The 12,524-nt window shown below is 40.3% G+C and overlaps 1 protein-coding gene across 4 annotated transcripts in view; it reads left to right on the top strand.

Moving 5' to 3' along the window:
• Positions 1–12,524, top strand: part of hycc1 (hyccin PI4KA lipid kinase complex subunit 1) — a 76,098-nt gene that overhangs the window by 10,027 nt on the left and 53,547 nt on the right. For 2 of the 4 annotated variants that reach the window (XM_043689756.2, XM_043689761.2), the window contains exons 2-3: positions 6,824–6,954; positions 11,260–11,318. The exons of 1 other annotated variant lie outside the window; for it this stretch is intronic. In XM_043689756.2, coding sequence (XP_043545691.1) covers positions 11,268–11,318 — 51 coding nt within the window. In that variant the 5' untranslated portion in view covers positions 6,824–6,954; positions 11,260–11,267. The remainder of the gene's footprint in view (positions 1–6,823; positions 6,955–11,259; positions 11,319–12,524) is intronic. One more of the 4 variants, XM_087987071.1, reaches the window with a different exon arrangement.

Below are 12,524 nucleotides of genomic sequence, written 5' to 3' on the forward strand. Positions count from 1 at the left end.
TGTGGTGATGGTGTTTTTCTCCTAGGGAGTAGCCATGCATCGAGGACAGTGTTTTTTATTTGGTGTTTTTCAAAAGCCGTAGATTGAATGAGCAAGAGCTATTTTAAAACCAGTACAGGTATTTGAAAAGTCTACTTTCACTTACTCCACGTGGATTCTGTCCTCTGACCTTTTACCTGCACTCAACCTGTTCATCGAGAACTGTTAACATGACCGTGGTTGCCACAATTTCTCTCTTTCCCTCATCACCAATTCCAACTTCGCTCCCTGTGAACTGCTTGCACTCTGTGCTCTCTGATCCAACCCCAACCTTGTAAATAAGCCTGCCAACACAGGTGGTCCTGGCAGACTGGCCTCGACAATGCAAAGGCTCAGGGTCAGCTCTCTGATACCACCTCTCTTTTATTTTCCCCCCCCTGGAGCATGACCCTTCCATGGAACATCAGGCCAATGTGTCCATTACGGTCACTAACCTTATTTTTTCTGGTGTCTCCAAACTGATGGTCTCCCAAACCCCAACAGCTTGCTTCTACCTTATTTCCAAAATCCACAAACAGGACTGCTAGGGCAGGCTCATTTTGTTTCTACCTGCCCCTGCCCCACAGAATTCATCTTTACCAACCTCGAATCAATTTTATTTTCTTCCCTTGTCCAGGACCTTCCCACTTATATCCGTGATTCTTCTGACACTTTAGTAGTTTAAAAATTTCCAGTTTGCGGTCTCCTGTCGCTGCCTCTTTACCAAGGACATGCAATCTTTACATGTCCATCCCACCAGGATGGTCTCAGGATTCTCCACTTCCTGGAACCGTCCCAATCTGCCACCACCCTCTTCCTCTGCCTGTCCAAGCTTGAACTCACTCTGAACAACTTTGCTTTTAACTCTAACTTTCTTCAGATTAGAGGGGTGGCCATGGGTATCTGCATGGGCCCCAATTATGTCTGATTTTTTTTTTTCTGTTTGGCGCATGGAACTTTCCTTGTTTCAGTCCTATCTTGGCCACCACCTACAATCTTTCTCTGGGTTATCGATGATGTCATTGACGCTGCTTCCAATTTCCACCCTGCTCTTTCCTTCACCTGGTCCATCTGATTCCTCCCTTCCCTTTCTCGAGATCTGTTTCTATTTCTGTGGGTAGGCTCACCACCAGTATCCCCTTCAAACGTACAAACTTCCACAGTTACCTTGATATACATCCTTGCACCCAGCTTTCTGTAAAGACTCTGTTCTGTTCTCCCAGCTTCTTCGCAACTTTGAAAAGGGGGCCTTTGAAATGTTCACCACCTTCCTCCGCCATAGTTGACAGAGCTCTGTTGGGTCAGACCCATCTCCTGCACTTCAACCCTCTTCCCCCTCTGTTCCCTCCCAAAACAGCAATGCAGTCTCCCTTGTCCTCACTTACAATCCCACCAGCATCCACCTCCAGAAGATCATGAACTGCCCTTTGTGCCACTTCCAGTGGGATGCCACCACCAAACACCCATTCCCCTCCCTTCCTTTGTCAGTCTTCCGCAAAGACTGTTCCTTCTGGGACACAGTAGTCTACTACTCCTTTGTTCCCAAACTTTCCCACAGCTCCATGGCACCCTCTGCTACCACCAGTATATGGAACACCTGCCCAATTACTACTTCCTTCCTCAGTACCGAAAGGTCCTAACACCCCTTCCAGGTGAAGCAACACTTTTACCTACACTTGACACAATCTAGTTTACCACATTTGCTGCTCACAATGTGGTCTCCTCCTCCATTGGGGAAATGAAGCGTAGACTGGGTCACCGCTTTGCAGAATATTTGTCTGCAAAAAAAGACTGAGCTTTCAGTTGCCTGCCATTTCAACACACCACCCTGTTCCCTGGTGAATATCTATCTCAGGCTTGTTGCAGTGCTCCAGCAAAGCTCAGTGCATGCTGGAAGAATAGCACCCCATTTTCTGCTTGGGAACTCTACAGCCTTCTGGACTCAATATAGAGTTCAACAATTTTAGGGCTTCAGCCACCTTCTCCCATGTTTTATCCCAATCACCACACAGTACATCTTGTTACCACATGGTCTGCTATTACACACAACCCATTGTTCGCCACTAACAGTCCCCATTAGTCTTTGGGCTTTCTCTCTGGCTACATTTACTCCTTAAACCTGTCCTCCCACCCTAACCTCTGCCAACTTTTTCCTTGCTACTGTCAGTTCAAGGACCCAAAGTTTTAACTGATTTCTCTCCACTGACCTGCTGAGCTTTTCCAGCAATTCCTTGTTTTTTCTTGTTGTTGCGTTCAAAAGGATAACTGTTTTGAAAGCAAGTAAATTGCCACTCATTGCAGGCATTGTGTAAACTGTTTGAACTGTAAGTAAAGTTTGGATTGCAAATGATTTGGAACCTGGGGGGGGGGGGTGTGAAAACAGCTGTTTATTAGGAAAAAAGTCAGTCTTAGAAATTAATGTACTGAAGCACTGTTTTTGAGCTATACCAGACATGTTGAACTCATGTATCATTAGCAAGTTTTACTGTCTTTTCTTCAGTGAGTTGGTAGAAGGAATATACAGATGCAGATTTTCCTGGCAACAAGAAGTTGATTATCTGTGGACTAGTGACCAGTTAATAGTAACAAACCTTTTGTACAACATCAGGTTATAGTCCAACAGATTTAATTGGAAGCACTAGCTTTCGGAGCGCTGCTCCTTCATCAGGTGGTTGTCAACTACCTGATAAAGGGGCAGTGCTTGGAAAGCTAGTGTTTCCAATTAAACCTGTTGGACTATAACCTAGTGTTGTGTGATTTTTTTTTAACTTTGTACACCTCAATCCAACACCAGCTTCTCCAAATCAATTTTTTTATGCCTGCTAACAACTGCGTGACTGCACCTCTGATAACTGAACAGCTTGTACCTAAGAACAACTTGCAGAGAAAGAAGTGTTCGGTTCTTCCTTATCTCGAACAGTCTCTCTGATCTCTGCAGTTAAACTCAGTGTAAACCTGAAGAAAATCAGCCTACAACAGAGGTCAGAGACTTTGTAATAAGTAAATTGGCCACTTTGTGTATCTGCCCAACCCACGGAAGCAGCATCTGGAGAAAAGTAATTGAAACTGAAAAAAGTAACAAACAACGTGCTGGTCAGCAGAAGAGTTATAAAGTTCACATCTGCATGTGAAATGATTCAACAGGATTACTTTCAATTCGTAGTATCTCATGCTGACAGTTTATAGCTGTTTACCTGTAGTTGATGTTAAATTACTTCTGAAATAGTAATTTGTAGTCTGTGTTCTGTCAGCTTGGGTCTGAGGGAACTTTGCATTTTTTTTTCCCTAAAATCCTAAGATGACTCTAGGAATAACTGCCTGGTATGCTGTGCACTTTTTTGATCTTTATATTTAGTAAGCTTTGGAGGCAGTACAGAGAATGTTCACTGATTTGATCCTTGGGATGAACTGAAAAACAAAACTTCCAGAGACATCCCCCTCCCTTTGCTACACCAGCTTCATATACAAGAGCAGGGAATGCATTCCTGAGAGATCTAAATGCTTTAATGTCCTGTCCAAATCAATCTGAACTTCATTGTATTTTTAACTTGCTATATTGCACTCTCTGCGCTGTCTTCTCTAGATTGGGAAGGTTCAATGTAGATTGGGTGACATCTTTGTAGTTCATATTGTTTAGTCTGCAGGTATGACCATGAGCTTCTGACCACGTGAAATTTAAATTCTTGGCTTCTGACCTCTATGTCCTCTGCTTCTCATGTTGTTGTATTATTGAAGTAGAAGACAAACTTGGCACACATCAGCTTTCAGGAATTGGCATGATGTTCAATAACTTATGAGAACAGCCTCTTACTTTTTAGCTTTTGGATACAGGATCCCTCGGCCATTTGCGTTTCCTGCAAACATGTTTTGGTTCCTATCCCATTATCACCACCTTTCACTCTTCTCCAACATTGTCTTTTTTTTTGTTAAGTGTTTCTGCCATTGCCCCTTCTTTTAGCTGAAAGGAGGCATGCAATCTAAGATTTTCATTTCTTATTCATCAGGACAGAATCACAAGAATGGCAAATCTCCAAGAACAACAATTTATAACTCTTATTGGTTATCATGTGGACTCTGCCTGTGTAGTGGTAGCATTGCCATGGATAAAAGATTGGCCAGTTAACAGGAAGCAGAAGATAGATGTAAAGTCATACACAGCATGTTGGCCACAAGTATTGCAGATAGGACCTCCATTATTGCCATTTATATAAATTCCAGCCTGAAGAGATGGAAGGAAGGATAATCGCCAAATTTGCTGATATCACAGATGGTTAGGAAAATAAATTTGAACATGAGACTCCAAAAAATATAAATAGCTGAAGTGAGTGGGTAAGGATGTGGCAAATAGAAAATAATATGGATAAATGCATAATTTGTCTAATTCAGAAGGAAGAATGATAATCTAAATGGTGAGTTTGTAGAGTCTTGAGATGCAGGAGCATCTAGTTGTCCTTGTGCATGAATTGTAAAACCTTAGTCTGCAAGTACAGGTAATTGCTGAAAATGAGTTGCTGGAAAAGCGCAGCAGGTCAGGCAGCATCCAGGGAACTGGAGAATCGCGTTTCGGGCATAAGGAATGAGGAAAGTTTGTCCAGCAGGCTAAGATAAAAGGTAGGGGGGAGGGACTTGGGGGAGGGGTGTCGGAAATGCGATAGATGGAAAGAGGTCAAGGTGAGGGTGATAGGTCAGACTGGGGTGGGGGCGGAGAGGTCCTATCACTCTCACCTTGACCTCTTTCCACCTATCGCATTTCCGACGCCCCTCCCCCCTACCTTTTATCTTAGCCTGCTGGACAAACTTTCCTCATTCCTGAAGAAGGGCTTATGCCCGAAACGTCGATTCTCCTGTTCCCTGGATGCTGCCTGACCTGCTGCGCTTTTCCAGCAACACATTTTCAGCTCTGATCTCCAGCATCTGCAGACCTCACTTTCTCCTCAAAGTACTGGTAATTGGAAAGGCTAATAAAATGACACCATTTATTACAAGTGAAATTGAGTACATGTCGGGAGGTAATGCTTTAGTTACTGGTGAGATTTGTACCTGGGGTACTGTACACAGCATTCTTTCAGGAAAAATAGAAATGTGTTTGAAGTAATTCAGAGAAGGGTTACCAGCTTAATACCATGTTTGAAAGATTGCCTTATGAGGAAAAGTTAGACTGGCTGGGCTTATTTTCTATAGCTTAGTGTAGGTGACAACTTGATTGAAGCATACAAGATTCTGAAGATGCTTGACAGATGGATATGGAGGCTGAACAATGGCTCAGTGAGCTCTGTGTCTCATAGCATCAGGGACCCATGTTTTATTCTACTCTTGGGTGACTCTCTGTGGAGTTTTCATGTTCTCCCCATGTCTGTGTGGGTTTCCTGAGTGTTCTGGTTTCCTCCCATAGTCCAAAGATGGGTGGGTCGGCCATGCTAAGTTGCCGATACTGTCCAGAGATGTGTAGGTTAGATTGGTTAACCGTGGGAAAATGCAGCGTTACAGGGATATGGTTGGGGATGGGTTTGGGTGGGATACTTTTCAGAGGGTCCGAATGGACTTGAAGGCCGGATAGGCTGTGTACAAACTGTAAGGATTCTATGTCATTTCTTATGAGACAATTGAGAACTGGTGTCATTGTTTGGCAAACATTGATTTTTAATGTAAAACCAATTACGCAATTTTTTTCACAATGTTAGGAATCTCTCTGGAATTTTTTCTCAAAGGTATGGAAGTGGAGTCCTTAAATTTTTAAGCAGGGGGATTTAAGGGGTTTGAAAGGCTATTGGGAAAGACACAAATTCAGACTTTGAAGTTGCAAGTGATCAATCACTACCTTACTGAATGTCAGGATAGGCCCATGGGCTTTCAAACAAAGGCTGCCCCTTCTCCTGCTCCTCATTCACACTTATGAAGCTTCCAGCAAGCTTAAATGTGAGCACAGCAGTTTATGCTCAAATTTCTGGACTAAAAACAAAAAATGCTGGAAACTACAGGTCAGGCAGCATCCGCAGAAAGAGACCGAGCAAGCAACCTAACTTTTAAGGCTGGATGACTCTTCAGAGCTGACCTGAAGTGTGGAGGGGCAGCATTTATGCAATAGTAGAAGGGAGTGGTGGAGTGCTGGGGGAGAGAGGATGTTGGTAGTGGACATTTAAGTGATGAGAATGTGAGAATGGCAGAACAATAGTGTGTCTAACTCCCAGACTGGAAAGAACAGACTATTCCACTACGGTGAGGGGATGGAACAGGACATGGTGACCGAGAGTTTAACGAGTAAAGCTAAAAGAAATGGAAGTGAGCTCATAATTTGAAGCTGTTGAACTCCATATTAAGTCCAGAAGGTTGTAAAGTGCCTAGTCTGAAGATGAGATGGTTTTTCCTCCAGTTTGCGCCATGATTTATTGGAACATTGCAGTATGTCAAGGAAAGACAAGTGGGCATACAAGCAGGATGCTGTGTTAAAATGACCGGCCAGGCTTCATGGTTCAGCATGGACTGGAGGTGTTCCACAAAGTGGTCACCCAGTCTGTTTGGTTTCTCTAATAGAGTTGGCCACGTTAGGTGCAGCAAATGCAATCGACCAAATTAGTGGAGGTACTGGTGAAATGCTGCTTCACCTGGGAAGATTGTTTTGGCCCTTTGGATGGTGAGCAAGGAGGAGGTGAAGGGGGTTAGGTGTTGCCATACTTTGACTTTGCTGGAGTTAGGAATTCATAATTCTATCCCCTTATGGAAGACTGGAAGTACTTTTCCATTGAGTTTTGAAATATTTTTATGCATAATTTGTATACAATATTTTAAAGTTGTTCCTTTTTGACAGACTGAATTCAGATAACTGATCCAAATGGTCTGAATGTACCTGCTTTTGAAAATGAAGTTTCTTTTGAACTGAGCTTCAGTGTAATCATCAAAGGTTTTCCGAACAACGGCATAATCTCTCTCCTTTCTGAGGTAAGGGATTTAATTGTATGATGGAGATAAATAAAAGCTTGAGTGATTACAAGGTATCAGTTGTCTAATTGACTGTGTAGTGAAAAGCTGGGTGGGTTTAGAGCTGCAATGTCAATCTGAAGATTACACAAGATTTTCTGAAGTCCTTGGGTGACTTCATAAAAGGTAAACTAGACATGTTAGAAACAAACTTTAAATGGCATTCAAAACTCAGCTTAACATTTTCAGTATTAATGTTGCTAGTGACTTTGGTTTTCTCGGCCACAAGGATTACCCATTTTTTTTCATCCTGATGATTTTTTTAAAATCCGTTTCAGCTTAGGGAATAACATATATAAAGCGCATTAAAGGCATGAAAATAACCTTTTTGTTTGAATCATGCTTTCTTATGCCATGCGTTGTTCCAATGTATTTAACTTTAAGGCTGTAGAAGGACTTTGTAAACATATGTTTCTGAAATTGCTTATTTGTAATCTATTTAAAATCTGTCACCATCTGAATGTATAATGCATAGGATATGCTTTGAAAAAATCATTAACTCTCTAGGTTTACCTGTAACGGATATATAAGGAATAAATTAGGATTATTTAATTTATTTGTAATTTGTGAAAAACTAGATTTAACATTTTATATAGTAATTATTAAAATGATTGTGAGTTTCTACAATTAGGTGGTATAACATTAATAACCAAGGCTGTCAACACTCATTTGAGACAGAAGTCTACAGAAATAATTTGTTTCAGTATATTTCTTGCAGCTCGTGCTTGCAGACCTATCTTAATCCAGGGTTCTTTCCTTTTTGACTCCCTCGGTTCTCTAATTTATTTGTTGCATCTATGTGCAAACTTGTTTCCAGGTGTAAAACATTCATCTGTTCTTTCTGGATGTTTGCATGGTATTTGGTGTGTTGTCTGACTTGGTTATGGGTGAGCTGGATGAACTGGGGAGACCAGGCAGATATTATCAGCATTGTTCCCCCACTCCCAAACTTCAACTCCCAAGACTTTTTTTCTAACCCTTGAGGATGCACTGCAAAGCTTTGTGTCATCCATTCCCCCCCCTCCCCAGTCGAAGCAAAATGCTCAGAGACAGTATTGTTTTACCTCCTTCATCTTTATTCTGGGCCCTGGAGGGGGAGAGAATGATCACCCATGTGCATAGGAACATCAGTTTTGTCTTTTCTGGAATGGCAATTTCTTAATGCATCTAGATGAGGCAACATACATATTAATTGGGTGACCGTTAGAGTCAACAAGTATCAATAGCAGAGACCAAGCCCTTACTGTTATACAATGAATGTTCTTAAACTTGTTAACTGGATTTACACAATGGATACTGTCCTTTTTTGTTAGCTGACCTTGCATACTGTTTCCAATATTTTTAAATGGCTCTACTATAATGAGTGCTTTTCCACCTTGCTAACCCACTACCTTTGCTTCCAGCACCCCATTGTTAACTAATTCCTCTCTGATCTGAGGCATGCTCAGCAGAACCCCTTGTTTCACAAAACTCGGAACTTAAACTCTTTCCCAGCCTACTTATACCCTATACGCATTCTCATTCCCTCCTTTTACAACTTAGAAGTTTATGGATTGTATAAAACTTGATTAATGTCATAAATAGTGAACAGAGTAATATACCTCAAGAATTCAAAGGAAGTTGAAATAGGCAGACACAATGTAGTGTAATTAAATGTGTAACGTCTGTCCATTTTTAAGTATTTGGCTGCCAGCAGTTCAGATTTCTTCGTGGAGTGATGCACAGGGACAATTTGAATGAATTTTGTTTTCAGGTTGGACTTTACTGAAAGAGATTTTGGAGGATTGGATTGTTTCCATTCAACTTGGAGGGAATGAGTGGTGACTAAGGACTGTGGATGTGGGAACTTTTCCACATGGGAGGATTCTTCACACTCCAATTACTGTAACAGACAAGCGATTCTTTTTGTTATAATCACCGCATATTGTGTATCAAGGACTGTTTGGATCTTGGCTGTTAGAGTCTTATGAAAGCTAGTAATGTCATCGGTTATCATGAAGTGATAAAATGAGGGAATGAGAATGTGTGTAGGGTATAAGCAGGTAGGGAAAGAGACAATCTGAGTTTTGTGAAACGAGAGGCTCAGCTGAGCATGCTTCAGATCAGATAAGAACTTACAGTTAACAATGGGGTGCTGGAGGCAAGGGTAATGGGTTAACGAGGTGGAAAAGCATTCATTATGTAGAGCCATTTAACAATATAGGAAGCATTCAGTATGTAGGTCAGTTAACAAGGTGAAAAGTATTCATTATGTGAAGGCAGTTAAAGATAAGAACACTCATTGTGTAACAGCAGATGGCTTAATCTTTGCTATTGATGCTCGCTGATTATAACAGTCATCCAATCAATATGTATATTGCCTTATCTGGATGCTCTTCCCTGTAAAATTATTATATAATTCATTAAGACACTGCTATTCCAGAGAAGACCGTTAACTCCTGTCTCTGTACACATGGGCGATCGTTCTCTCTCCCTTCAGGGCCCAGAATAAACATGGAGGTAAAATTATACTGTGTCTGAGTGTTTTTCTTCAGTTTGTGTGTGGGGTGGGGCACGGAACAAGATGATATTTATTAATAACATTTTTCATGCACAAGGAAAGGGGATTGGTATGTTTGTCTCGTGTCAGTATGTATAAGACAAGATAGGAATACAGTGTAGCAAGTATACTAAGACACAGACTGTAGATGGCACACAGTAAGCATGATAAATCAATTCAGAAGATTAACTACAAAAGTCACACCTTGACTATTTATCTTTTTCTGGTAGCCTGTTAGTGAACAAGGAAAACTTGCCCTTAAAATAAAGATCCTTCTTTCGATTGAGGTAGCAAATGGAAGTCTGAATTTTGCATAAGTCTCTCTCAATCCAAAAGATTCATAAACCCACTACTGTGAATTATAACCTTCCAAGATGTGAGTTCGTGGAAGAACAAGTTTGATTAATGTTGGTACCTTTTGCGATCTCCAGTTGTCCAAAAGTGTTTTACAGCTAATTAATATTTCTGAGATATAGCTACTATTGCAATATGTAGAAAGGTAACTGCCAATTTGTGTCCATCAAACTTTCAGCAATGATCAGATGATCTTATAAAAGTGGTATTGTGTAAGGTGCAATCATTTGGCTGGGATGTCAGAAAAGCTCCATTGCTCTGTAAAATAAATAGTTTCTGTGTATCTGAGGGGAGCATACAGGACCTGTAGTTATATCTCAACTGAAAATGTTTCACCTATGACAGTGTTGCTCTTTGCAGGTTAGAATTGTCAACCTTGATTATCTGCTCAAATCTGTAGAGTGGAGCTTGAAACCACAGCCTTGAGTTGGCGGCAAGTAGTCTACTATCATGCCAAGATTTGGCATATTCAAATGATGAGATTCATTGGAGCCAGAAGAAAGTAACTATCTTTTTTAATTCCTATCAATGCTGCTTCCCTAGATTAGGAGAAGCAGACATGGTTTGCAGCAACTTGGTTCAGTTCCTATTAACATTAAATAAGCATTCACAAGTAGCACTGTGACATACATTCTACAACATTTGGACAAGCCAAGCAATTTTGTGCCGAGTTTAAATTCTTCACATTTTGCTACTTTGTCACGTGTCTTGTTCTTGCACCCAGCCCACGTTAATAGAATGGAGGCTGATGATCAAACCCTTTTTCTTTTGGCTGCTTAATGTTATCTTCACATTTATACTTTCCTTTACCTTTTTTTTAATGTTTGCACTGTTGTTGTATTTCTGAGCTGTGCATTTTGTGCTTGACTGTGTAGAATGTGTTATTATGACCTTGTTGCATAATTTTTGACCTGAACTCTGGAGACATAAATTCAAGTAGAAATGCACTAACATTGTTGAAACATTTTTGTTTTCCTGAAAGCAGGAACCAACCCCCCTCCCCAACTTCCCTCTTCTCTCCCCCCACCCCACCCCACCCCCTACCCCAGACAAAAATGAAAACCCAAAAGTTGCCCTCACGGAACTAAAATGAATTTTGCTGTGATCAGGGAGCTATTGGCTGTGCTTCTCAATTAATGTATGTAGTTGTTTGAGTTTACCATGATCTATTGTCCACTAATTTTCATTAATACTTTGTTAGTTAATAAGCAAATTTTTTGTGATTTTAATTAAATATTGTTTCATAATTTTTATTTTCTTTGGAAAGTAATCCAGTTCTCACTAAAGACTAGCCAAAATTGTTTTCTGTATATTAACAAATGGGTTCATGCCATTATTTAAGTGTCATTCTAACTTTTGGCTTTTACGATAAGGAGGAAAGATGTTGGCCACAGACAAAGGGGTGGTGGAGGAGTGGCTTTCAGAGTTTAAGGTAAGTTCTCATTATTTCAGTACTAATGTTTAAATAAGCAAATAGTCTCAAGTATTAGTCATAATTTTTTTTTTACTTTAATATATAAATAGGCACTGAATCCTGACCTCTGGATTACTGTCTTTCCTGAATACTGAATTTAGATAATTTTGGTGTCAAATGAAGAAATGCTATTTGCTTCAACAGTGGAAAGATGATACCTAGAGGCATGAAATAAAGCTATTTCTTTGAAAAAGATGCTAAAATGGTGGGCAGGGTGGGGAGAATGTTCTTTTTTTCAGATCACTTAGATGATAATCTTGACCTGCTGTTTACAATTTCCAGAGGAACCGTATTCGAGAAGGGGGTATTGCTCGCAGGAAATAATTGTTAGTTGACAATCTAAACAAGATCCCAGGGAATACAAAAAACTGCCTTTTGAATGTATGTTTAAAAGTGCAAAGTATGCTTTGAGCAACTAATGTAAGTTTTTGTTCCTACCAATTTACTGGAAGTTAGTTTTCTGTTGTGGTGAAGGTTTCACCCTATTTTTTTTTAAATAATGGAGTCTTTTAAATAATTGACAATGGAGGGGATTTGAAGAAAAAAGATAATGGATTAGCAAGAATTGAGCTTCACAATAAAAGTGTGCCAGCTGAAGAAAGATGCAACCTGTGACAATAACTTTAAAGGTCTTGATTGGTGAATAAGCACAATAACTAGTATATAAATAATTGAGTATTTACATTTAAAGAAATAATGCAGTGTTTTGCATCTAATTAGTGTACAGTCTAGGACCTGGTTCAATTTTGTTTTGCAATGGAAGTATTAACAAAAAAGGAATTGCACCTCTGAAGTTTTGTTAGAGCTAGAAGCAAACAAGGTGGATTCGTATAAACTGTATAGTGTGTATGGGGGATACTCTGGATCCAAGAAAGTATGGGGGTTCCTTTTTTTTAATTGTAGTGGGTAACATCAAATGTCGTGTGCATTTGATTTTAAAATCTCCTTTTTAAGGGAATGGTTAAACAAAGTTGGCAGTACACTATATCATGCTTCATCTCTCATCTCCTTGCAGCAAGATTATTCATAAGCAAAATTTCACATCCTCTCTGGACAATGTTAACTGCATAGGGAGCTGGTGACTGTTGTTGTGATGGCTGGTGTCAAGATCTGGGGGAGAGAATGAGCATTGAGTCAGAAAGGGGGAGATGGCTAGGAAGCAGG

This window comes from Chiloscyllium plagiosum, unplaced genomic scaffold, assembly GCF_037043375.1.
Source record: "Chiloscyllium plagiosum isolate Xiang-an unplaced genomic scaffold, Cpla_swu_hap1 HiC_scaffold_5, whole genome shotgun sequence".
Taxonomy (NCBI): domain Eukaryota; kingdom Metazoa; phylum Chordata; class Chondrichthyes; order Orectolobiformes; family Hemiscylliidae; genus Chiloscyllium; species Chiloscyllium plagiosum.